Source organism: Anguilla anguilla, chromosome 3 (genome assembly GCF_013347855.1).
Source record: "Anguilla anguilla isolate fAngAng1 chromosome 3, fAngAng1.pri, whole genome shotgun sequence".
NCBI classification, from domain to species: domain Eukaryota; kingdom Metazoa; phylum Chordata; class Actinopteri; order Anguilliformes; family Anguillidae; genus Anguilla; species Anguilla anguilla.
In genome coordinates this window covers 27,103,949-27,127,730 of record NC_049203.1, presented here as the reverse complement: position 1 = coordinate 27,127,730, position 23,782 = coordinate 27,103,949, and the positions used below count along the sequence as shown (strand labels likewise).

Here is a 23,782-nt window from a genome sequence, read left to right as displayed (position 1 = left end):
TGAATCAAGGATGGAAAACACTGAACTGACTGCATTCTTGCACTTGTTAGGGAAACACATTAGAGTCATTCTACAGAAACGATGGCATTCCTGTCTCTCACCTTTGCAGCAAGCAAAATACTTTAAATGGACTTAATGATCACATGTAATATATATTTTTGATAAATATACACTGATCTTATAATAATAAAACATATTTGAGTCATGTAATGAGCAATTCTTGTTTTTATGCCTCCGCGATGGCACAGCCGTGGCCGGAGGCATTATGTTTTCGGGTTTTCCGTCCATCCGTCCGTCCGTCCGTCCCGATTCTCGTGAAAGAAATATCTCAGGAAGCCTTGAGGGAATTTCTTCAAATTTGGCACAAACGTCCACTTAGACTCATTGATGAACTGATTAGATTTTGGTGGTTAAAGGTCAAAGGTCAAGGTCACTGTGACCTCACAAAACATGTTTTTGCCTTGAGGGAATACAAAACACGTTTTTGCCTTGAGGGAATTTCTTCACATTTGGCACAAACGTCCACTTGGACTCAAGGATGAAGTGATTAGATTTTGGTGGGAAAAGGTCAGAGGTCAAGGTCACTGTGACCTCACGTCCTTCCCATTCTCTCATGAACGCGATATCTCAGGGACGCCTTGAGGGAATTTCTTCAAATTTGGCAGAAACGTCCACTTGGACTCAAGGATGAAGTGATTAGATTTTGGTGGGAAAAGGTCAGAGGTCAAGGTCACCGTGACCTCACACAACACATTTTTGGCCATAACTCAAGAATTCATACGCTAATTATGACAAAGTTTCACACAAATGTCTAATAGGATAAAATGATGAAGTGATGACATTTTATATCCGGACTGGCTACTGGTTGGCGGAGGCATACACCTGCAAGGCGGTATTTTCAGTTTATCATTTATATAAAATACCAAGTGCAAGCAATTTGCTTGTCACTCTGACCATGTATTGAAGTTTAGTGCCATATTTTGAGTTAAGAAATGTATTTTTCTCCTACTTTAAATGTCATCAAGTAAACACAAATGTCACATTTATGGAATGGAAAACTTAAAAATGAAATGACTTTTAGAAGTAATTCCTGGTTCAAGAGGTCATTGGAGGAAGTGTGATCAACATATGCACATGGTGAGTCTGATGTCTCTTCATTTGTTATAAATTTTATGATTTATGTGTTAATTCTACACAAGGCTTTTAAATATGTCATTGGTGTTAGTCATTTCACAGGAAGGGGAATTAGAAATAAATAATAGAAATTGATAAAATTAAATATTTGAATGATTTTAATATGATTGAAGACATGTGGTTTGAGGTACTGCGGCGTACATTTTGTAAAAAACCATTTGTTCTGCAAATTGTCATTGGTGTTACCGTCATTGGTGTTACTACTCCTCCTGGTAACACCAATGACAATCAGTAATACCAATGACATTCTTGTGTAAATGAGCTTTTATAAAAGCTTCAACATAAGCAATTAAAGCAAAATAGCACATATTGTTTCATTTTCATAACTTCCTATTGTTATTGTTATTCCTTTTGTCAGGTATGGCGAAATTGAGTACAGCTGAGAAGCAGAGGCTTTACAGACAGCGCAGGGATGCTGACCCTACACGTAGAGCAGAGTACTTAGTAAAAAGGCAACAGGGTTATGCCAATGATATAGCAACAGGAAAAAGAAAGAAAATAAATGATCTCAGTGAAAGGGCAAAGAGAGGTCAGCGCAAGGCATGGCGAGTCAACCAGGCAAGACACAGGCAACACATGAGAGCTGTTCCACAACAACAACACCGACCTGATGTCATTGAGACTCACCATAGCGGGCAGTGGTGTATTGTGAGGCATGATGACCAGCCATACCCTGGCATTATACTGGAGGGGGAAGAGCACAACATAAAAGTGAAGTGCATGCACATGAATGGAGAAAACTTTTTCTGGCCAAGCCCAAAAGAAGATGTAAACTGGTATGGGGATGACCAGATCATGTGTTTCATGCCAGAGCCAGTTCCTGTGAACAAACGGTCAGTTCAGGTTGACCAGAAGATCTGGACATATGTGGAGGGTCAGCTGCATGTGTGACTACAAGTGATATACCAGTTGCTGGAAGCCTAAAGTTGATGTAAAGAAAATGTTTGTTTACTTGTGTTCTAATGAGTATGTTTTACAGCCAGGGTGCTCGCCATTGTAGTACTAGTAGCCTACAGAGTCCACTATATGCCATACAGATGTTTGGCAGACAACTAGCTGGCATCACAGGATGAACCAGGCTACATGTTTTATGAGTTTCTATGAAAATGGTGAGGTTGACTATGAAGTCAATGACAATGTTTAGACAATCGTTCTTGGTCTGGGTCTTTAATGTGCTCTTTAATGTGCCCCTCTTTGCTCTTAATGTGGTTTGGCAAAATGTTGTAATGTTATTACTCAAATTATATAAATCTCCCAGTGCTGTAAATGAGTTAAATAAATAAAAAATGGCACATTAGTTACATGAAATGTAATAATCTCATTGAGTTGTATGAAATAGTCTGGGGTCAAGTCATTGGTGTTATATTGTGTCACTGGTGTTACTGCATGTTTGTTTCGGTGATGTGATATTAAAGGTGTCATTTTTGACTTTATAATAATTTTGTGTTTGTTGATTGTTGCTTTATTCATGAGTTGGAATTTTAAGGATAGTATCATTCAATTTTGAATTATTTTTGAGTTATTGTTGATATTACAGCAAAAACGTGATGGCGTAAATGAAAAAATGTCACACAATATAACTTTACACATACCTGATATAATAAATAAATAATAAAACATTTTTCTTTTAATTATTATCAACCTACTATGTCTTTGAGCATATGTGCAGATTGAATAAAGAAATAATATTCTGATGAGCTTTTAATGTTGTTTTTGGTATGAGTGACACCAATGACAAAAAGACGGCACAAGCATTCTTTGAGTGAATGTATAAAAATAATTAAAATACATTAAGCTTTCATTTTTGTGGAATTGTTAAAGGTAAGAGGTTCATTAATATTGTACAATAAGTTTTGATTAAGTAAAATGAAATACATTTCAAGACATGTTGCAATTCAAAATGCCACCGTTTCTGTAGAATGACCCATTAATGATCTGACCATAGTGTTGGTATATCCTCACAAAGGGAGTGCACATTTTTAAGGTGGAGGCAATAACATGGGGAATCAGTGAAATACTGAGCATTGGACAGGTAATCAGAGAATAAATTACATTTTACCTATGAGACAGGTCTAGGACCAGGATTTGAATTCCTCCTCGATGCTCTGCTCCCTCCAGTGCAATAGATGGTGGTGCACCATTAAAGTTGTCTTTCCAACGTCATGAAACCCAAGAAAGAAAACGCCGTTATGTACTTGCATAAAGAATACGCTAGATGGGGTTTTTGTCCTCAGTATTGGAAATGCAAACTGTTTCGTTTGGCTAACAAGCGTGCCATTTCATTCTGCTTGAGGTAACGTTAGTTAACTTACCTAACTCGTGACCAGACAATTACTTTTTCAAAATTCAAATTATGATAAACTTACATGAAATTAACTCTACAGCAATCAAACTAACATGCTTGTGAAAAGGCAGTAAAATTGAATAGCTGCCAAAATATCAGCCCAAGACGAGCAGCTGGTACTATATAACCAACATTTTGCTGCAATAAATCGCTAATTAGAAAAGTTCTAATAACAAAATACTAAATCTGTAATTTGTGAAAACGAACTAAAACCGCGGGTGAGTGGGTCGTAATGTAATTAATTTTTTTACACGAAAACATCATCAGGAAGTTCCTGCATTGCCCCGGTTGCAGTTGTGCTGTCGTCGCCAGTATCCCATGATAGCTAGCTTATTCCCTGACCTCGCCGTTTTTTGTGTCGGCGGTGAACTCGCTGGTGTACGTCCTCTGCTTGTTGCATGGTAGACGATGGCGGCCTCAAAGCCTGTCGAGCCGCAGTCAGGCAGCGGTCTTCCCCGTTGGCAGCTTGCGCTACTGGTGGGGACTCCTATTGTATTGGGGGTCGGAGCCATATATCTGTGGAACCGCAGCCGAACGAAAGAGAAGCAAAGCAAGCGCGATGGAGAGAGGAAAACGCCAGAAGGCAGCGCCAGTCCCGTCCAGGGCCAAACACAGCAAGACGGCGCGGCTAACCGAGCTGCCAGAGAGCAGGACATGGTGAGACATCCTGAAGTAACCTTTTTAACAATTTTTAATTTTTAATTACGCAATTTCGCTAACTAATGCCAATGTTCGTTTACCAAGGCTGTCTAGCCTGTTAAGCAGGAATGGAGATGGATAGCCAGCTTGCTAGCCCGTGAGCTAGCTAGCTACCTACCTGTAGTCTAATCATCCATGCTCGCCAATTTATACATTCAAGGACATGCCTATTGCTACTGCTGGAACACAGCAATCCATCGTTGGCTAGCAGGCAGCATGTCATGCATGTAGCGTTAGCCGGCTAAAGATGAACCTGTTTACCAGCTGTTTTGTCATTGGTTTAGACTAGCAACTTAACATTGGCGCTAGTAAGCGTAGGTTGGTTAGCCATCTTAGATGGCTAGGTGGAGCTAGCAAGCTGCAGGGCTGTCTAGATTTTGACAGTCTTGTGCTTAATTAGCTAATGTTAGCCTGCTAATGCAAGATAACGTGCGGACTCGCAGGACATGTGTCTTGGAAAAAAAACTAAATATGCAGTATTCCAACGTTTCCCTAAATTCGTGACGTTATAGGTTACCACCTTTGTACTTTAGGCTAATCTGTTGTGTAGCTAACTCAATAATGTGACATGCCCTCAATCAACTAGCTACGAATGAATTCCATTCCACAACTGCGAAATAACGATTCAAAAAAGTCAGTGTGTTAACTCGTTATTGTAATACAGCTAAGTAGTTAATTGCCAAGGTAAGTTGCAAAATAACGTGCGAGATGAGTGAAAGTACAACCTTGTGTACGCCCCGCACAATTCGTGAATTCATAATTATGATGCTAGCTGTTGCAAAACTCACAAAATCAAATTTAGCGAGCTACATATTTAATGTTTTCTATAATCCCATGTGTTGTGCACTCAATCGAACTCTGGATAATGTGTAATTTATTACTTGCTGTTCATTTAGTTGCTGTTTTGCCAGTAGGACCAAAGTTCATTGCCGAGAATGTTAGTTGTAAGAAGAAAACCGGTCTCACCCATTGATGTCTGACCCCCTTGGCAAAAATCGTGCCACCACTAAAACACTACTTAAATCGGCTGCTTACAAATGGGATTTTTTCATTGGTGGAGACGAACTTGGAAGGCGCGGTAATATCGGGGTCCTATCTATATAGACCGATACTAGCTTAAAATTAATTTTCATGTTTCGGGCCTACAAACTACGATTATTCTTGATTTTATGAAGCAAAATGGGTAGACCAGAGAAATGTAAAAATGTCATGCTCAAAAGTAGCGGAATTATAGTAATCTGAACGGCTTGTTTAAAAAAAATTTTTTTTAAATTTTTACCAACCAAACCCACAGGCAGGGCTGTACAGAGACTTTGTTCTCTAATATGCTTAATAATGAAGTGCTGTAAGAATGTAAAACATATTGTCATACAAATAAAATTTGTTACATTTTTTATTAGTAAGGACTAAATCTGTATTCCTCTACTTCCATAGATGTGTATGTTAGTTTGCATCTTTGTTAGAATGTAACGAAGGAGGCATTGGACAGTATGGCCAGACAACTGTTGGTTATTATAATGGCCCTAGAACTGCATCCCGAAAAATAACTCTTCAGAGTGGTTTTGGGAGTAGTAGTAAATGCTGAGTCATATTTCTGGCTGGTGCTTGCACTTTGACTCTGTGACCTTGACAGAATATTCTGTGCACTGTGGTGCAGTGATTAACATTGAGACTCAACGGCACTGAATCTGGTAATGTGCAACGTTTTTATGGCTGAAATGAAATGTATCAAATTATTATGCATTTTAAATGTGTATTTTTTTGAAAATGTTCTTTTTTATTATTAAGAATATTAAAATAACAAGCACAAATCCGCAATAGCTGGGACCGCACACACGCATGCATCCATGCACACACTCTCACACAAGCACGTGACCTCTTCTTTGGCTCGTGACCAACCTTTCCACAAAATCTTGTGCAAATCTGTGAATCCATTCGGGAGTTATGTGCCTTTTTGTGATGGGCCACGCCTATCGCCACGCCCCCTCTTGGTCAATCGGCCTGATAGTTACTCAGCTCTACCTTCGGTCATGACCAACATCCATGCCAGATTTCAGCCTCCTGGTGCGACAACTGTGGCCACTACGGGGTGAGACACTTTTGTGGACCAACCGACCAACCGACAGACAGAGAGCTATAGAGCTGCGGTCGCAGCTAATAAATAATACAAATAAAATATTATATTATTAACATTATCTTCATTTTACATTGAACATTGACCATCAATATTATCAGTTAGTTTGTGACACATAAAACTAGCAGCATTGCTTCTCTATACCTGTCAGAGGTCCTCATGGGTGTTCCCTGTTGTGCTAGAAACTCTCTTGCTGGGAACATAAATAATTTTCACTGTTTCTGTGTTTAAAAGTGCATTTATTGTTGGCTACAAATAAGAGCAAATGAGTGGAGGTCCAACAGTAGCCTGCCAACTAATTTGTGGTTTAAAAAAAAAATAAACCAGCGAATGAGTGGGCATCTGCCTGTGAACCTCTGGCTGCTCCTGCCATGGGCATGCTAACTTAGCCTCTGGTAGGCTGCTTGTGACTCGCTTAAAGCCTAATTCATACTTTGCCCGTTGCTTGTGCTTCACTACATTTTTTTTAACACTGAGGGGATAGAGGTCTCTAAATCACAGTATGTTTTCAGTGTGATATCAGGTGGACCATAGAATTCTGTGAAATGGACCCTCTGATACCTCATATTAGTGAAGTCAGTTAGCAGCACCCTCTGTGTGTGCCTATCATTCAAAATAAGTCATGTCCATGTGTACTTTATCGGTGCTTTATTGGCGTGTTTTCCCCGATACAGATGCATCTGTGGAAGCCCCGCATCAGCCGATTTTATCGTCCGCCCGATATATATCTCTTGGTTACTCTCAGTCTGGCAGTGTGTCAGCAGGCTCACAGCCTCATTGAAGGAGCGGTTATGTCAGTTTGTAAAGAGCTTCCAGCTGTGGCTTCCTGTACATAGATGTGTTGTGTGGTAGAGAGGCTTACTCTTCCACATGGACGGGAACATGCAGACGGACACCCGTCACCAGGGCTTACCGTCACGTTGTTGCCTAATCCATAGTGCCCTGTGCGCTGATCTCTGGATCAGCCTCAACAGCCGACTTGGGCTTTCACGGCGGACAAACTGTCTCGGAGCAACAATGGGATTTAGTTTGAGGGGATGGGATTCACCTCTTTAATAAATGTCTCCTGCATGCAGGGTTTTCCCTGCCATGAAAAGGGTCTTTGGTGCTTCCCTATCATTGGTCCAGCGCTTGTGGTCGCACGTAGGGTCATCCCAAATTGATAGTATTGAGCTATCCTAAATTGGCCCCTAATAACAGTCAAGGTCTAAAATTCTTGGCAAAATTACGGTTTATTTTGCAGGTATAAACCTGAATAATACAAAAACCTGTGAAAATAGAGAGAAGGCGGTTACGTTTTGTGATCTCCCTCTTTCCATGTTTGTTTGTGAGCACAAGTTGTTGCTTAAAGCAGCTATAGGATAAAGTGATGAAACCTATTACAGTGTATGGATGAAGCATGTTGGGTCTAATAATTCGTCTTTGCTGTCATCACACTGCTTAAAACTACCATCCAGCTAATGTTTTAGATAAAATAGGGCATGAGCTGCTCCATCATTTTTAGTTTTATCTATGGGTGTGAAGAAGGGAGTCTCAATGTTCTTGTGATATTAATGTCTCTCTACTTAAAATTTTTAGTGATGTTCATTTCTATCAATATTTTGTCACCAAAATATCACAACTGTGTTTTAGACAAAAAAGGCTTTACAGTTCAGGTGCCTGTGTCTGATTAGACAAAAATGACATTTCTGTACAAACAAGCTGTTGCAACTTCTAACTCAAAACGATAGAACATTTTTCTAGATGGAACGATAGAAGATTAAAATATTATAACCATTGTTCATTGGCATCATTGTTTCAAGAAGACACCAGGATTTCACCTGCCTTTACTTTCCTGTGCCACATATAGTGCCCTCCATAATCTTTGTGACAAAAACATATTTTCTCTGTGCTCCGCAATTTTAACTTGTAATCAAACAATTCACATGTGGTAAAAGTGCAGATTCTCGGCTTTTTATTAAATGGGAGTTTTTAAAAATATGTTTTGGTTTCACCGTGTAGAAATTACAACGTGTGATTATATAGCCCCCCCCCATTTTCAAATGACTTCACATATGTTTCTGATTAGTCAGGTGTGTTGAATTTCTCCCTTAGATCAGGTGTGAGAGCTTTCAGTGTGGAGTCTTGATCGTGGGCTTTCGATAGCCTTTGGAATCTGTTACATGAGGAGCATAGCTGTGCCAAAGAAAGTCAAAGAAGCCATTATGAGGCTGAGTATTTCTTTAAGTCAGACATAGGCCTAACCTTGGGCTTACCAAAATCAACAGTTTGGAACATCATTCAGAAGAAAGAGAGCAATATTGAGCTTGCTAATCGCATAGAGCCTGGGAGGCCAAGGAGGCCCTCTACAGTTGATGACCAAAGAATTCTCATCATAATAAAGAAAACCCCCGCACACTTGTTTGACAGATCAGAAACCCTCCTCAGGAGGCTGGCATGGATGTGTCAGTGACTGATTTTGCATATGGCCGTGTTTGTCACGTGTGCGCGTGTCTTGCTGAGTTTATAACCCAGGGGCTGCAGGTTCAGTTCCGAGGCATGACACTGTTGTTGAAGCCTAGAGCCAGAAGCCTAGCAGCTGAGAAGCTGCTCAGTTATCCAGGTGTGTAGCAGGATACCTGTAAATACCCAACAATGTGGTTGGCAATTTGTAAATAAGAAATGGAAAGGGATGTCGTGCTATTCCGGTTAATAGCCTGCTATGCAAATTAATAATATAATGGGAAGAAAACTGATGAGAAAGTAGAGGAAACAGGGTTCTCTGAAAAGCAGTTTTTGACTTGCATTAACATGACATGGGCAAAATTAGCTACCGGAAGCACACGAACAGCCATCATTGAATAATTGAAATCATTGAATTCAAATCACTGTAGCGTGTTTGCTAATGTTAGTGTTCAGGGCTTTCATTTACTATAAGATGCTGCTGTTTTCTGACATTATAGGTCATTGTTTTTTGATTTTGTCCAAAGTAGTTTGCTGTTAACATTTCTATTGATGGCATGCTTTGAATGGAAAACACACCTGTATCTTGTAGGGGAAACTTACAGAAAAGTGTCATTTACTAACTTAACTAGATCTTCACGACGCATTATGTGGTTCCCTCTGAGCTGTTAAATGCCTTGTTCTCTTCCCTTTTATGGTCGTAGTGTGCTGATGGATCAGTGTGCTCTGATACCTTGTTCTTACTTACCGTTCCACAGTGTATGCTGTTTAAAGCTGATTTCTGTGATACAACTGTAGAAAGCCTAGGAAGAACATTCAGATTTGATTTTAAAGGATGAGTCGGCACACAAGATTTTCAATAATGAAATTGCGCTCACTGGTTTACGCTTTGTTTTTAATAATTGGTAAATAATGAAAGCTACATTCAAAACTTTTTTGTTGGTCTGTTGCTTCAAAGCAAATTATTGAAAGAATTTCCAGTACATGAGGACGAGGCAGACAGGAGCACTGCTGGAGTGGGTGTGGCAGTATGACAGGGGTGTCGACGCTGCTCTTTGGAATGGGTCTGCTCAAATGGTTAATTTTGAAAAATATCACCAAGGTACTCTTTTTTTCAAAAACTTGTAAATCCATCCATGGAAGGGATTTTTTAAAAAGGGTCATATTGGCGTATTTTGGCTTACTTGGACATGGTCAGCTCACTAGCCTCCATCAAGATGAAATGGCACATAACACATTGGTTAGATGTTTTAAAGCTCCCACAGCATGTTGCATTAATAAACACGTGTTTAACTGAAATTTCTGTTCATGGGAGGAGTGCTAATTTGGAGTGGTGGCATTTCTTTCAAGATATTACTGGAATTAGATTTTCTAAACCAATGAGCGCTTATTTCCGTCTGCAGCACTGCAAAATGGAGTTGTTTGCAGTCCAGCTCAGGTGCAGTCCAGTTCAGGTCATTACCTGGGAATCTGAGTTATTCTGAGTCTCGTGTTCAGTATGAGCTGAGAGACACAGTGGGAACATTATGGGCTGGTCGTCACGGATGACGGGTAGCCTGGCTCTGGCGATCGATGCCGTTTTCTCTTGTAATTTGTTCTGAAGGCGTCAGACTTGCTCAGCCGCGGGGAGTTTGGGCTGTGCGTGTGCTTCCTCCTGCTCTCGTTGGATACGGTGAAAGTCTTGGTGTTAAAGTATGCAAGCTGGTGATGGTTGGAAATGTAACTGAGTGCTTTGTTTCCTGTCGTCAGAATGGTAAACTGGGGTTCTGGCATGAGTGCTTGATGCGTCTGGCAGTAATCTGTGACGTCATAGGGAAAAATCACACTTTTGTGTCAGCATAAAAAGCACTCTGCTGTGGATCCTAGCACGGTTTTGTGTTCGTGAGCATAATTCTCCCTGATGGACTTCTGTGGCCTGCTCTCTGAACTGGCATGCTTAATAAATGAAGAAATCTTTTAATGTACAGAAGAAGCCTTAGTTAAGCCATGCAATGCATCTGCCCCTATTACATAATAACAGCAATATAAAAACAAATGGCTGAAATACCAGTTTTATTTTTAATTATTGTAACATTTTCCACCTTTTTTCCCCTAAATGCTCTTACAACCAGTTTGCTGTTTGGCCTCTCTTCACAGGAGCTTGTGGTTCATATTCAGGGATCAAAAGCAATGCTGTTAGTACAGGAAGAATGTTTAAGCCTATTGCTTGCATGAATCTTTTGGATGATATAAAAATTGCATCACACCATGACTAAGACATGCAAAATTTGATTTCCAGGAAGAGATAAGTGTTATTGTGATTGTAAAGTTTAATCTCTTGCACGAATCATCCACCATTTTGTGGTGGTCATACCTCTTTAATGATGTTGTTGACTGTTATTCCTTCTCTTGGGGACTCCTCAGTTTATGCAAGAAATTTAGCTGTGAACAGTGAATATTCTTTTTCAAGCTTCTTTATGACCCCCATATTAAACAGTTGAATATGTATTTTTGGCAGTTAATTTCAATGCTGTCCAGCAGCGTTTTGGGTGTGACGTCCCCACTCTCTTTTGGCTGCGTTAGCGTTAGCATTGACCGCCTGCTGCTTCCCCCCCCCCCCCCCCCTTCTACAGAGCCCACTGGACCGGGCCCAGGGTGCTAAGAACAAGGGCAACAAGTACTTCAAGGCCAGCAAGTACGAGCAGGCCATCCAGTGCTACACGGAGGCCATCAGCCTCTGCCCCAAAGAGCAGAAGGGAGACCTGTCCACCTTCTACCAGAACCGGGCCGCCGCCTACGAGCAGCAGGTAGGACCAGTACCCCCCCCTCCGAAACACGGGCCGCCATGATCTGTTTACGGTCCCTTCAAAGTCTACTTGGCAATGCTTTATTTTCTACATTTGAGGGGGTGGGAGAGCTTATGGTGGTCACCATGCGAAAAGGTTTGTATCTGCTCAGGTGTAGCCTACAGCACAGTCTTGAGACCTTGAATTTTAGGTAGGCTAAAAACCCTGGCTGTGTCAATGAGCAGGGCTTGCTAGCAACTGGTCAGGCAGTGTAAATAACTAGTGTTAAGGGATTACAGTTCTCCCAGCTGTATGTGTGTGTGTAGATGTGTCTATGTGTGTGTGTGTGCCTGACAGTGCGCGCGTGTGCACCTCCCAGCTGTGTGTGTGTGCGCATGTGTATGTGTCTCTGTCTCTGTGTCTGTCTGTGTTTGTGTTTGTGTCTGTGTCTGTGTCTGTCTGTGTGCCTGACAGTGCGTGCGTGTGTACCTCCTGGCTGTGTGTGCTCTCGCGTGCGCGTACATGCGCGTCTGAGTGTACGAGCGCTCGCTGATTGTGCGCTGATTGCGCGGCGTGTTGCAGATGAAGTGGGCGGAGGTGGTGGAGGACTGCACTCGGGCGGTGGAGTTGAACCCGCGATACGTCAAGGCCCTGTTCCGCCGGGCCAAAGCGCAGGAGAGGCTGGACAAGAAGAAGGAATGCCTAGAAGGTGGGGGTCCAGAACGGATGAAGTTTATATTTTCACCATCATATCGAGAGCGTTGTTACCACACTCGTGTTTTAAAATGTTAAATACCTCTGGGTTAAAGCAGCCTTACTCAGGGTAATATGCATAGCTTGGGTATCCCCTTTTATTTGATTCATGCAGCTTGACATTTATCCAAGCAGCTCACTTTATGTAGGATAGAACAGTAGCACTCCAGCTGGGTTCTGTTCTGGTTTGGTCTGCTGGAAGTGACGAGGATGTAAGAGAGGGATGCAGCTGCACACTGGCACTTTCTCGCTCTCAGGCATGCGAGCCCACGCACACACACACACACACACACAGAGGCACGTGCCCACACACACACACACATGCACGCACGCACACACACACACACATGCACGCACGCACACACACACACACATGCACACACGCACGCGCGCACACATACGCATTCACGTATTCACCTCCGTCTCTTTCCCCCTCTCCAGACGTCACAGCGGTGTGCATCCTGGAGGCCTTCCAGAACCAGCAGAGCATGCTGCTGGCCGACAAGGTGCTGAAGCAGCTGGGGAAGGAGAAAGCCAAAGAGAAGTACAAGGTGAGGAGCGCGCCGTGTCGTGGCCAGCGGTGGTGGAGCCCCGCTCTGAGACTGTGGGGGTGGGGGCGAGGGCGAGGGGGCACCGGCTCTGTGCTCCCAGTGGGCCAGCAAGGCGCAAAACACAAAAGGCCCATTTATGCTTTATAGCACAGGACTTTGAAAAAGCGTCGCTCGACAAATATTAAGGCAGCGGCACTCAACCCCGGGTCCTGCGGGTTGCAGCAGCTGCGTGCGTTCCCTTCAGCCTTGCAGCAGACGGCCAGATTTCTGTGGTTACTTTACCTCTTCGGGGTAAAGAAGTTCATTCGCGAAATCCGGCGGTGTCGCGCGTGGTTTAAGCGAATACCTGCAGCCTGCAGGACCTGGGGTCGAGCAGCCCTGATTTAGGATGCTGGGCGACGTGTGGCTTTCACACTTCGGCTCACGGTGCGCGTCCACTGCGGCGTCAGACATCGCGCGTCGACGCGTCGCTTCGCGTCGCCTGGCTGCTTGGGGGCGTGTCAAAAAAAAAACATGTGGCGGGCGCTGGTGGGTGTTACGAAGTCCTGCTGAAAATGTGTTCCTGTTAATGCAACGTGTGTAAATACAGGAGCATCACAATATACTCTGTCTAATAAGCTTGCAAAGGAGTGGAATAACCAGAATAAAATTAACATTACTCTCCAAGTATAACTGACTTTTTTTTTTTTTTTTTTTAGTTTTTGGGTTAGGGCTAGTGAAGTTAGTGCCAAGTTAACAAGCTAGCTATCTATCGTATGTCAAACCGGATATTTCGCCGCCGATTTTAAATCCAGATAACATCACAATATATCACAAACCCACCATGGACCGCAACCAGAAGCTAGTAATAGCTGCTCTCTACCTCGTAGAACACCGGGAACGCAGCAACAGAAATTATCGGTTTTTCCTCCATCCTCAAAATGCGCGGAACTTTTTTTTAACGAACAAGATTTTGGCTAGCCGGCTGAAGAAGCAACAGCGCAGCCTTCACCTGATTGGCTCAATGGAACGCGCTCGACGGATTCATTTGCATAAAGTTGAGCTCCGCTCAGCTTTTTCGTCGCGCTGCTACCCGTCGCTTCACCGCGCCGCTACCAGAATGCATTGCGGGTGCGATTGACGGTTGTCCCATAGGAAACGAATGGGAGGCGTCGAATCGCGCTGCGTTCGACGCTGCAGTGGACATGCACCGTAAGGCCCGTGGGGAGGGTTCTGCCTCCATGGTAACGAAATGCCGAGCTCCTGACCAACGAGCAACGCTTTTTTGAAAATGCGTCTCTCTTGTCAAGCGACACTTGTCGAAAGTGCTGAGCAAAAAATGCAGATCTGAATGCGGATCTGAAGGGCCAGGGCCATATTTTAACCCATTAGTGTAAACTATGTTAGTCCTGTTTATCCTGCTTCGAAGCTTTCTGTGTGGGTGGCTTATGCTGTTAAAAACCTAATAGGGATGTCTGCAATTATTTCCATATCTGCTTTGTTACTCATCCGTACTGTAATTTCTCTGTCAGGCACTCTTTTATTGACTTTGAAATTTGCTGCGGTCTGTTTTGTTCACAGTAAAATTTTGTCCTTGTATAGTTGTTGCTAGTGATGTCCTTAAGAAGTGAATGGTTCTCACCTCCTCTCATCTCCCACCTCCTGCCCCCTCACATACACACTTTCTGTCCCTCCCCCTTTATATTTCTCTCACTCCCCCTTCCCCTCTCCCTCTTCCTTCTCTCTATGCTTGCCCTGTTTTTAACTTTTTTTTTTGGTCTCCCTCTGCCCTTTTCTTGTCAATCCCCCCTTTTCCCCTCTCCCTTTTTCTTCTCTCTCTCTTTCCTTCTCCCTTCTTTCTCTGCAGAACCGTGAGCCTCTGATGCCCTCCCCGCAGTTCATAAAGTCTTACTTCAGCTCCTTCACCGATGACATCATCTCCCAGCCCCTGCAGAAGGGGGAGAAGAATGACGAGGACAAAGACAAAGAGGGGGAGGCGGCGGAGGTCACAGAGAGGTCAGCCGCTCGCCGCTCTTTCCAGCGCTTTCTCTGCTCTTGTTTCACGAAGCCCCGTAGAAGGCTTCGCACCGCAAAGGATGATGGGTGACACAAAGTGCAGACGTGCGTCACAACACGGCTCACAAGGCCATGGCCAGAGGCAGACCACACAGGGAAACCAGGGGGGACATATTTAGTTTAACGAAAACGTTCAAACTGAAGGGAAAAACACGAGCTGTGGAAGTCTGTAGGCTCTGTTGTGTATTCATGTGCAGGGATGAGTGAAAAGTATCACCGCAAATGTAGCACGCAAGAACTTTTAAGTAAACCAACATGCCGAGAGAGAGAGAGAGGGCAAGCAAGCAAACACTGCACACTTGAATGGGAGAAAGAGAGTTAAATAGGGCACAACACTCAACTGCAGACTGCTCTTCCCAGCTCTGCCCACCAGTCTCCTTCTCAGGAGCACAGGAGCGCCCTACAGAACCAGGCGAGTGGAGCAGGAGAGCCCTCGCGCATGGCAGCGTGTCTGAGTGAAAGTATTCCCCATGGTCATCTCTCCCCTCCCCATTCCCCAGCTCTGGCTACCTGAAGGCCAAGCAGTACATGGAGGAGGAGAACTACGACAAGATCATCAGCGAGTGCACCAAGGAGGTGGAGTCCCGGGGGAAGCACATGGCCGAGGCCCTCCTCCTGCGCGCCACCTTCTACCTGCTGATCGGGAACGCCGCCGCCGCCCAGCCCGACCTGGACCAGGTCATCAACATGGAGAGCGCCAACGTCAAGGTAACCGGGCCGCTGCTCAGCCCTGTCAGTTATCTCTGTTCAGTTAGTACTTTTCTCCCTGTGGCCACTTTTACACAAAAAATGCTGCCGTGCTGTTTGTTCTTTGCAGCTGGGGGTCTTAAACTCCTGTCCTGAAGGGCTGCAGTGCCTGCAGGTCCTTTGGTTTCTTTGTCAAACCCTTTCGGTCAGTGACTGATTTAGGCGTTGTATTGGACTACTTGGCCAGTCAGTGATTTAAATGAAGCCCTTAATTGGTGAAGATGAAACCCACCAGATGTTGCAGCCCTCCAGGAGTTTAAGATTCCGGTTTCTTTGGAGTTACTTGAAGTATATTATCTTGCTTTAGACTACAAACCCACCAATGCTCATATGTCAGCCATTGTACATCTAGAAAATCATCATATACTTCCAGAAATATCTCTGATATTTGTTATCACAAGTGAAAGCCATCAGGACTAGTCAAGAACATAAAACTAAATCTTAAATATTATTAACAAATGCCAGAAAGTGACCTATCCTTTTAAAGACCGCATGCTAGACGCACGGGAAGTGCTGTGAATGAGAGGAAGTGAGCGCGCGTCTGACCGCCCTGCGCCCTTCCTCCGCAGCTGCGCGCCAACGCGCTGATTAAGCGCGGCAGCATGTACATGCAGCAGCAGCAGCCGCATCTCTCCACGCAGGACTTCAACATGGCCGCCGAGATCGACACGCAGAACGCCGACGTCTACCACCACCGCGGCCAGGTACGGCCCCGCCCAACCCGCCCGCCCGCGCGGAGCAGTCGGCCCCCGCGCTCGCTTCACAGCCGTAGGCACTTCGCTCGTTTGCTGTCCCAATGTCCGAAAAATTATAAATCATCAGCGAGGACTGTTCTGAATTGCATTCACAGCATCATTTGAGGAGAACAAGAATCGATTTATGCCTGAATCTGTTCAAATGGTGGCCAAGGGCCCAAACGCGGCTTGTTCTAGACATACATTTTTGCCCCGTTGAGACAAAAGAAGTACACTATTCAGGTCACAAAATTTACACATCTCCCACTATTGGCAGAATCAGTAATGGGTATACATGGCATAGTTATCGTACAGGGCTGCATTTTACATCCAGATGCACACAGACAGAGACACGCACACGCACGCACACACACACACACACGCACGCGGATGGACAGGCAGCCATGTGGAAAGCGTGACCGTGAGGGTTGTCCCTTTAGCTGAAGATCCTGCTGGACCAGGTGGAGGAGGCCGTCGGGGACTTTGACGAGTGCATCCGCCTGAGGCCCGACTCTGCACTGGCCCAGGCACAGAAGTGCTTCGCTCTGGTGAGTGACCACCAGGGGGCACCACTGCTTCTTCCCCATCTCTGCGTGACACTGTTTCAGCTGCCCTCATGGGTAGTGGTTTCGGGAAGAAGGACAGTTAGCCGTTGGTCACTGGCTTGTTTGAACTGGTCAGTGGTTTCCAGCTGGACAAAGAGGCATTGGGGTCAATTCCATTTCATTACATTACACTACTTCTGTTTACCAGCTGCTCTTATGCAGAGGGACTTGTAGAATTTTTGCAGTTTGACATATACAACTCGGGTTAAGTATTCATGTTCGCTTTCCATTCAGTAAATTTGGGAAATGAGGTCAATTCATGTTAAATAATTTTTTTAATTCATGAATTAAACTTCAATTCATTTGCTGTATTGACTGATTTGAAATTGAGTTTTTCCCCAATGCTGGGGTAGAGAGTAGAGGAGGGCAGTTATAAACTGTTGTAATGCTGGGATAGAGAGTAGAGGAGGGCAGTTATAAACTTGTAATAACCACGTTTTTAACGCGTGCTGACGGTCTGTCGCTGCTCTGCGTTTCAGTACCGCCAGGCGTACACGGGGAGCAACCCCTCCCAGGTGCAGACGGCCATGGACGGCTTCGAAGACGTGATCAGGAGGTTCCCCAAGTGCGCCGAGGGCTACGCGCTCTACGCGCAGGTACGCGCTTCCTCTCGCGGCTCCCCGCCCGCACCCGCACCCGCACCCGCACCCAGGCCAGGGCCGCTACGGGACTTCAGCCGTTTGATAAACCTGACTGTTACGGCTAGCCACAGGCAAACCACAACATAAAATGGAGTCGAACGAGAGATTCAACAATAATGATTTAATCCAGAATTAATAGACAAGTTTCACAATGCACTTGAAGATAAATACAAGTATCCACGTATCACCACGTAGCAGTACAACAATGAATGAATTAGTACAATGGTAATAAAGACTAGGTAGCAATCAGATGGGGTGATCCTCCAGGCCTGTCTGTGTAGAGGACCCCAGAAGGATCACAGGGCTGTAGTATATATACTAGAGTCTATCGGGTGCAGTCTATTTGGAACAGGTGTAGCTCATCCCACTGCCAATCACCAATTAAGCAATCTAAGAGCAGTGAGAGCGAAACATATGGTGACATTTTTCTGAGATAAAACTTGTAACTGAAAATGTGATTCTGTTTTTTAAAGGAAAGGTTCACAGATACAGATGGGATCACACTGCAGAATGTGCCCCACAGTCTCCCCGTTTATTAACATTCACGTGCTGTAGTACAAAGATAGGGGCGCCCTCTCCTGTTGGCGTCTGTTCTATGAATATGGAGTTTTATCTGATACTTTGCGAGCAGCGCTTTTAATTTGGAAAAAGTGATGCTGTCAGAACGATGCGAACCGACTGAATGTTTAGAACTGCGGCATGCTGGGAACATACCTACTCTCATACCAATCCTTACATTCGGGTTTCACTGCCAGATTGAGTCAAATTGGCAGGTCATTGAGAGATAAAATGCTACGCTCTGTAAACCCATTCAGCCGCTGGAATGCAGCTGCGCTCCATTTGATTCCAGCTCTGACGGAGCGTGGCTTTATTTGAGCAATCGAATTAGCCCCTTCGCGCCCGAGCGAAATCTCTGTTATAGCGCAGTAGTGACTGTGAGCATAAATGCTAACTTTACTCCTGTGCTAGCGTAGCTCTGCCGTGCGTTTCTGACGTTGTTCGCGGTGTGTGCCTGGCAGGCCCTGACTGACCAGCAGCAGTTCGGGAAGGCTGACGAGATGTACGACAAGTGCATCGAGCTGGAGCCAGACAACGCCACCACATACGTGCACAAAGGGTCAGTTTGCCGCCGGCGCCACTGCCTTTCCACGCTTTCGCTCTCCCTTTCTTCACTTCTGTTGTGTCAAAGTAACAGACGGGTCTTCTTAAACGCCATCCTGGAACCCATCCGCGTATGCTGTTGTACTGTTCCAGTCCCAGTTGCATCCCCTGTATTGTAACAGCTGTTGGCTGTTTTGTGTTAATTGGACTCTTTAAAATGTCTAAGGGATGTCTTACCCCTGGGGTGTTGAAACTCCATTCCTGGAAGGCAGCAGTTTCTGCGGGTTTTTGGTGTGTTTCAGCACACAAGTGATTCGTTTTAGTGACTGGTTGGCTGAAGAGAACATTCACCTTCTTTTCAAAACCAGAATTGGCTGCTGATTTGATGGAAAACTCAGGACTGGAGTTTGACACCCATTGGTTTACCCTCTTATGGAACATTATGCTAGTTAAACCATGTTGTGAAGAATAAATGCACCATGTTCACATCCTAGGATCTCTAATTAATCAGGTCAATTAGTATTTTCATTTGTTGTAAATTGTAATGATGAATGATTCCTTTATTTGATTAAATGAGAAACTGACAGGTGAAATCAGTAGGGTGGAGAGACTTGATCACTGAAATGATGCATTTGTGAAAAATGAGTTCAAAGGCAATGCAAGTGGCAGTGTGCCAAACCAACATTGTGTTGAAGGGTTTAAGGAAAATTAATTCTGAAAATTTTTATTAGTTTTCAACAAACTGCATAGATAATGATGAACCTTTTTAAACTGCGTTGTACTGAGTGAGGATTTATGTGTCGGAACATTTGAAAACCGCATCCTACTGTGTGTGTTTGTGTGCGTGTGTGGCTGTTTGCGTGTGTGTGTGTGTGTGTGCTTGTATGTGTGCATGTGTGTCTGTGCCTGTATGTGTGCATGTGCATGCGTATCTGTGTGCCTGTGTGTGCATCTGTGTCTCTCTCTCTCTCCAGTCTCCTGCAGCTCCAGTGGAAACAGGATCTGGACATGGGTCTGGAGCTCATCAGCAAGGCCATAGAGATCGACAACAAGTGCGACTTCGCCTACGAAACTATGGGAACCATTGAAGTCCAAAGGTGAGCCTTAGTTCTCCTTCAGTACTGGCCAGAGGTATGAAAACCAACCACTTGTGACAATACTGCATACGTCACACCTTCCTCTTTGCATCTGTGTTATTTGTATTTACATTTCACTGAAGCCACTTGACTCTTTCTCAGCAGACATTTACAAACAAAACAAAAAAAAAAAAAAAAAAAACCAATGCATTTATGTTTTACTGATGTAATTCAGGTTTAGCGCCTTGCTCAAAGGGAGAACGAGTCAAGTGTCCCACCTGGGAATTGAACATGCAACCCACGAGTTGCAAACCCGGTTCCCTACCTGCTATACCACACTGCCACCTGATCATGCAGCTCTAACAAATGCCTGCTGCTCTTCCTATGCCTCCCCCACCCTTACAGAGGCAACCTGGACAAGGCCATTGACATGTTCAACAAGGCCATAAACCTGGCCAAGTCTGAGATGGAGATGGCCCACCTGTACTCGCTGTGCGATGCAGCCTACGCCCAGACTGAGGTGGCCAAGAAGTACGGACTGAAGCCTCCGACGCTGTAACTATCTGCACCGCCCCCGCCCCGCCATCTCCTCGCGTCGCGCCACCCTTCTACCCCGCCTGGCCAGCCCTGCCCTGCCCCGCCCCGCCCCGCCCCGCCCTCAGCTCAACCTGGGTTTTCCATATGTTCAGTCATGTTCCATTTCATTTTGTAACACGTTGACTAACAATAAAAGAGAAACAGTTCTGCGATCATTGAATTATGTTCTACATAATTGTAATGTGAAAATGACTTTTTTTTTGTGTTCCTGTAAAGTGTTGGACTGTTTGACAAGGAAATTAATCTGTCCTTCAAGGTCATAATGTAACGTGGAAGCAAAACAAGCATGTGTCTACATAACACACTTCTGCCACCAAGGACTTTTAAACCTCCAGGTGGTGTCCCACGATTCCTGTTGAAATGCCACACTACAGTATGACAACCATATCAAACTAATGTGATTGGCTGAGTGATTTGTTGTCGAAGGAGCTCACGTTCTAGAGTTGTGAGTCAAGAGCAACGCACTCTTCTCTATCACACCAGTCCAAAATCTTCTGGTTTACCAGCAATAGAATTTATCTGAAGCTCCACTGGCATATATTGGCTTGTGTGCATGAAACGCCTCTTGTGGTTGTAAACCTGACATTGCTCTCAACTTTATATATCTTTATGAGACAGACAAATTTAGTGCCACTTATCTAGAAGGCTCCCCATGGGAAGGCATTGTAGTTGCTCCTTTAAATTGTAAAAAAAAAAAAAAATACAAACCCACACTAATGATCGGCAAATATCTTGGTATTAGATTAGAGCATGGCTGCCCAACTCTGTTCCTGGAGGTCTACCATCCTGTGGGTTTTCATTTCCACCCTAATTTGGCACACCTGATCCTACTAATTGGCAGCTCAACGAGGTCCCCAGCTGTTGAATGAAGTGTGCTTTTGTAGGGTTGAGGTGCGAACCTATAGAATGGTAGATCTCCAGGAACAGGGTTGGGCAGCCCTGGATTAGAGCCACAGCAAGGAAGCTTTTTTTTTTTTTTTCTTTCTTCAAATTCAGTGGCTGAATGAGTGAGGAAATGAGCCGACAATCTTAAAGCGCTGACGTGCCACGTGAAGGGTGTGCACGAAACGGATTCACCGAGCACTGAGGTGCACAGGGGCAAAGGGGGCCCTCCCCTGGCAATGAACCTGAACCTCCCTTCCACGTCCTTAATGGATCCACTGCACTCACAGCAGAGTGCAAGCGGTCACAGTTCAGTTTCATTGCCATCGTTATTTCTGTCGAAAGTGATCTCAACTGTGCTGTGAGGCCACCCGCACCCTTGGTCTTGATATGCCTCATGCAAGGATGCAGGCTGTGTAAGACTGTAGTGAAAAGGCGTGTAATTCAGTGTGCCAGTGTGTTTGTACTGCTTTGGAGTGTGGAGATGTCTGGGATTAAAGGGGTGACACTGGATTTGGGTCGTACAATGTTATTTGTTTTCTTTTTATATTTTGTATAGCGTGTGCGGGATTCATATTTTTGAATGAATGTTGATATAATTCTGGTGTTGTAATAGTGCTCTCTGCTCATCCAGCTGTTCTGTTATGGATGGGCTTCAGTGAAATGTCCTTCCTGAATTAATTCTATAAATCTGTTTTTTTCCCACTGATGGTTTTCTTTTTCTTTACTGTTTGCGGAATGTCTGGCGAGGTTTCCTTTTTTTAAACACCCGTATTTCATAATTTTGGAAAACTGCTTTCTCTATGCCAAATTACCAGTGGTGGTTTAAACACAACTATGCATTCAACTTTTATTTTCTTTCTTTTCTTTTCTTTTTTTTTTTTGGAAGCCCTGAAAATATGCCCACACCCACACATCTTACGCATTGTTCTCGCCCCCGTTCTCCCTTGGTCATGCTTAACCAAATCGCTCTCAAATTAAATTTTGCATTATTTAATTAAATGTCACTAGTTTGAAGAATCACACAACGTCTGAAGCCATGCTATTTTTTACGGCAGAAATAAATGCCCTGGACAGTGGCAGATAGAAGATATTAGCATTCTGTGAGCTGCCGGTGTTCTGTTTGTAGTTCCTCAAATGACCGGGCTGATTTGATCACACACTTCATTTAAGACCGCTCTACATTTATTGTACAGTAGCCCGTGATGTAACCATCACTGCAGTTTTAAAACTGACATTTGCTTCTTTTCAATGTGCTTCAGTGCAAAAGCCTTAAGTTTTAGTGGGGAATTGACTTTAGAGGTAGCAGTCAGGATGTCAGCTTGCAATACTTGAGCAACTGGTTTTGTCATTTGGTATGGGGATGCAAACTGATTTAGGTGTGTATTCGTTTTGCCAGCCTGTTCTAATTTTGTTACAGGGTTCCTTTGCATATATATATATGGGTTTTTGTGCAGTTTCAAAAGTCTTGATAGAATACCAAATTTTTGCTAATATACCCATTGGATCAGTGAAAGGGACTATAAAAATTATATATGTTAAAAGTACACTTCCGTATCTGTTGATTCCAGCTGAGTTTTTAAGGTAGAGGTGTGAGATTGCTGTCACTTAGAGAAATGTCAAGTTCCTACAGCAGCATGACTCTCTTTGTTTCACTAATTTGATGTCAAAACTCAAACGACATTTATAAATATGGTATCCTAAACCCATCAAGCCAGAATATGCCCTGTGCTGTTGGTACAGTGATTGTTGTGTAAATTGTCTGTGTGACTATCACACAGCAAACTCTTGGCTGCATCATGTGTGTGGGCATCTGCCTGATCAGCCAGGGGGAGTGGAGATATATAATATCATCCTGTCTATGTTTTTTACAGAATTGTATCAACAGATAACATGTTGGAACCTGAAATAAAGTACATTAATGAATTTGTTCTACATTTGCAAAGGGAAATCTGTTCTTTCGTGGCTCTGAAATGCATTCTCTAGTCTTCCATTTCGTGCTTATAATTCTAATTAAATGCATGTCAGTTAAGCATCTGCCACTGTGTTCATGGGCGTGCAGACACACACCCACTGCCGTGCGCAGTGGAAAAGCATGATGACTGCTGTGAAGTTGCAGAGAGGATTTATTTTCTAGTTTGGAACATAATGGTCCAATCTGCAGATGAAGAATGCATGCACTGGTTCCTAGTCATATGTAGGCCTACCTTCTCATCTTGGATGAAAGACTGACTTTCTGTCAACTACACTGAGAAATTCTGGATTTTCCTTTTTTGTAAATTGATTGCAACCATGTAAATTTACAAAATAAAAGTATGTCAAACCTGTGTGCAAATCTACGTGGTGGCTTTGTCATTTTATGCATGTAGGGAATGTAGGTGAGGTGCTTCACTGATGCCAAAAGTAAACTGATGCCAGCGCGTTGGTTTCTTTTGTTTTTTTAAAGCGTGGGTAACATTGTA

General features: G+C 44.0%; 1 protein-coding gene across 1 annotated transcript; it reads left to right on the top strand.

Annotated features, from left to right (window-relative positions):
- Nucleotides 1-3,818: 3,818 nt before the first annotated feature.
- Nucleotides 3,819-23,647, top strand: tomm70a (translocase of outer mitochondrial membrane 70 homolog A (S. cerevisiae)). The gene is made up of 12 exons (XM_035409677.1): nucleotides 3,819-4,195; nucleotides 11,426-11,599; nucleotides 12,161-12,287; nucleotides 12,773-12,882; nucleotides 14,729-14,877; nucleotides 15,438-15,645; nucleotides 16,254-16,388; nucleotides 16,859-16,966; nucleotides 17,503-17,619; nucleotides 18,684-18,781; nucleotides 19,740-19,862; nucleotides 20,247-23,647. Exons 1-12 carry the CDS (start codon nucleotides 3,947-3,949, stop codon nucleotides 20,398-20,400), a joined length of 1,752 nt encoding a protein of 583 aa, XP_035265568.1. The 5' UTR covers nucleotides 3,819-3,946; the 3' UTR covers nucleotides 20,401-23,647.
- Nucleotides 23,648-23,782: the final 135 nt, after the last annotated feature.

Excerpts from the sequence above, each read along its gene's own strand:
- tomm70a (XM_035409677.1), top strand. The coding sequence starts at position 3,947 with ATGGCGGCCTCAAAGCCTGTCGAGCCGCAGTCAGGCAGCGGTCTTCCC. Across the intron at positions 16,967-17,502 it reads CACAGAAGTGCTTCGCTCTG|TACCGCCAGGCGTACACGGG; the intron begins GTGAGTGACCAC and ends TCTGCGTTTCAG. Across the intron at positions 19,863-20,246 it reads GGAACCATTGAAGTCCAAAG|AGGCAACCTGGACAAGGCCA; the intron begins GTGAGCCTTAGT and ends CCACCCTTACAG.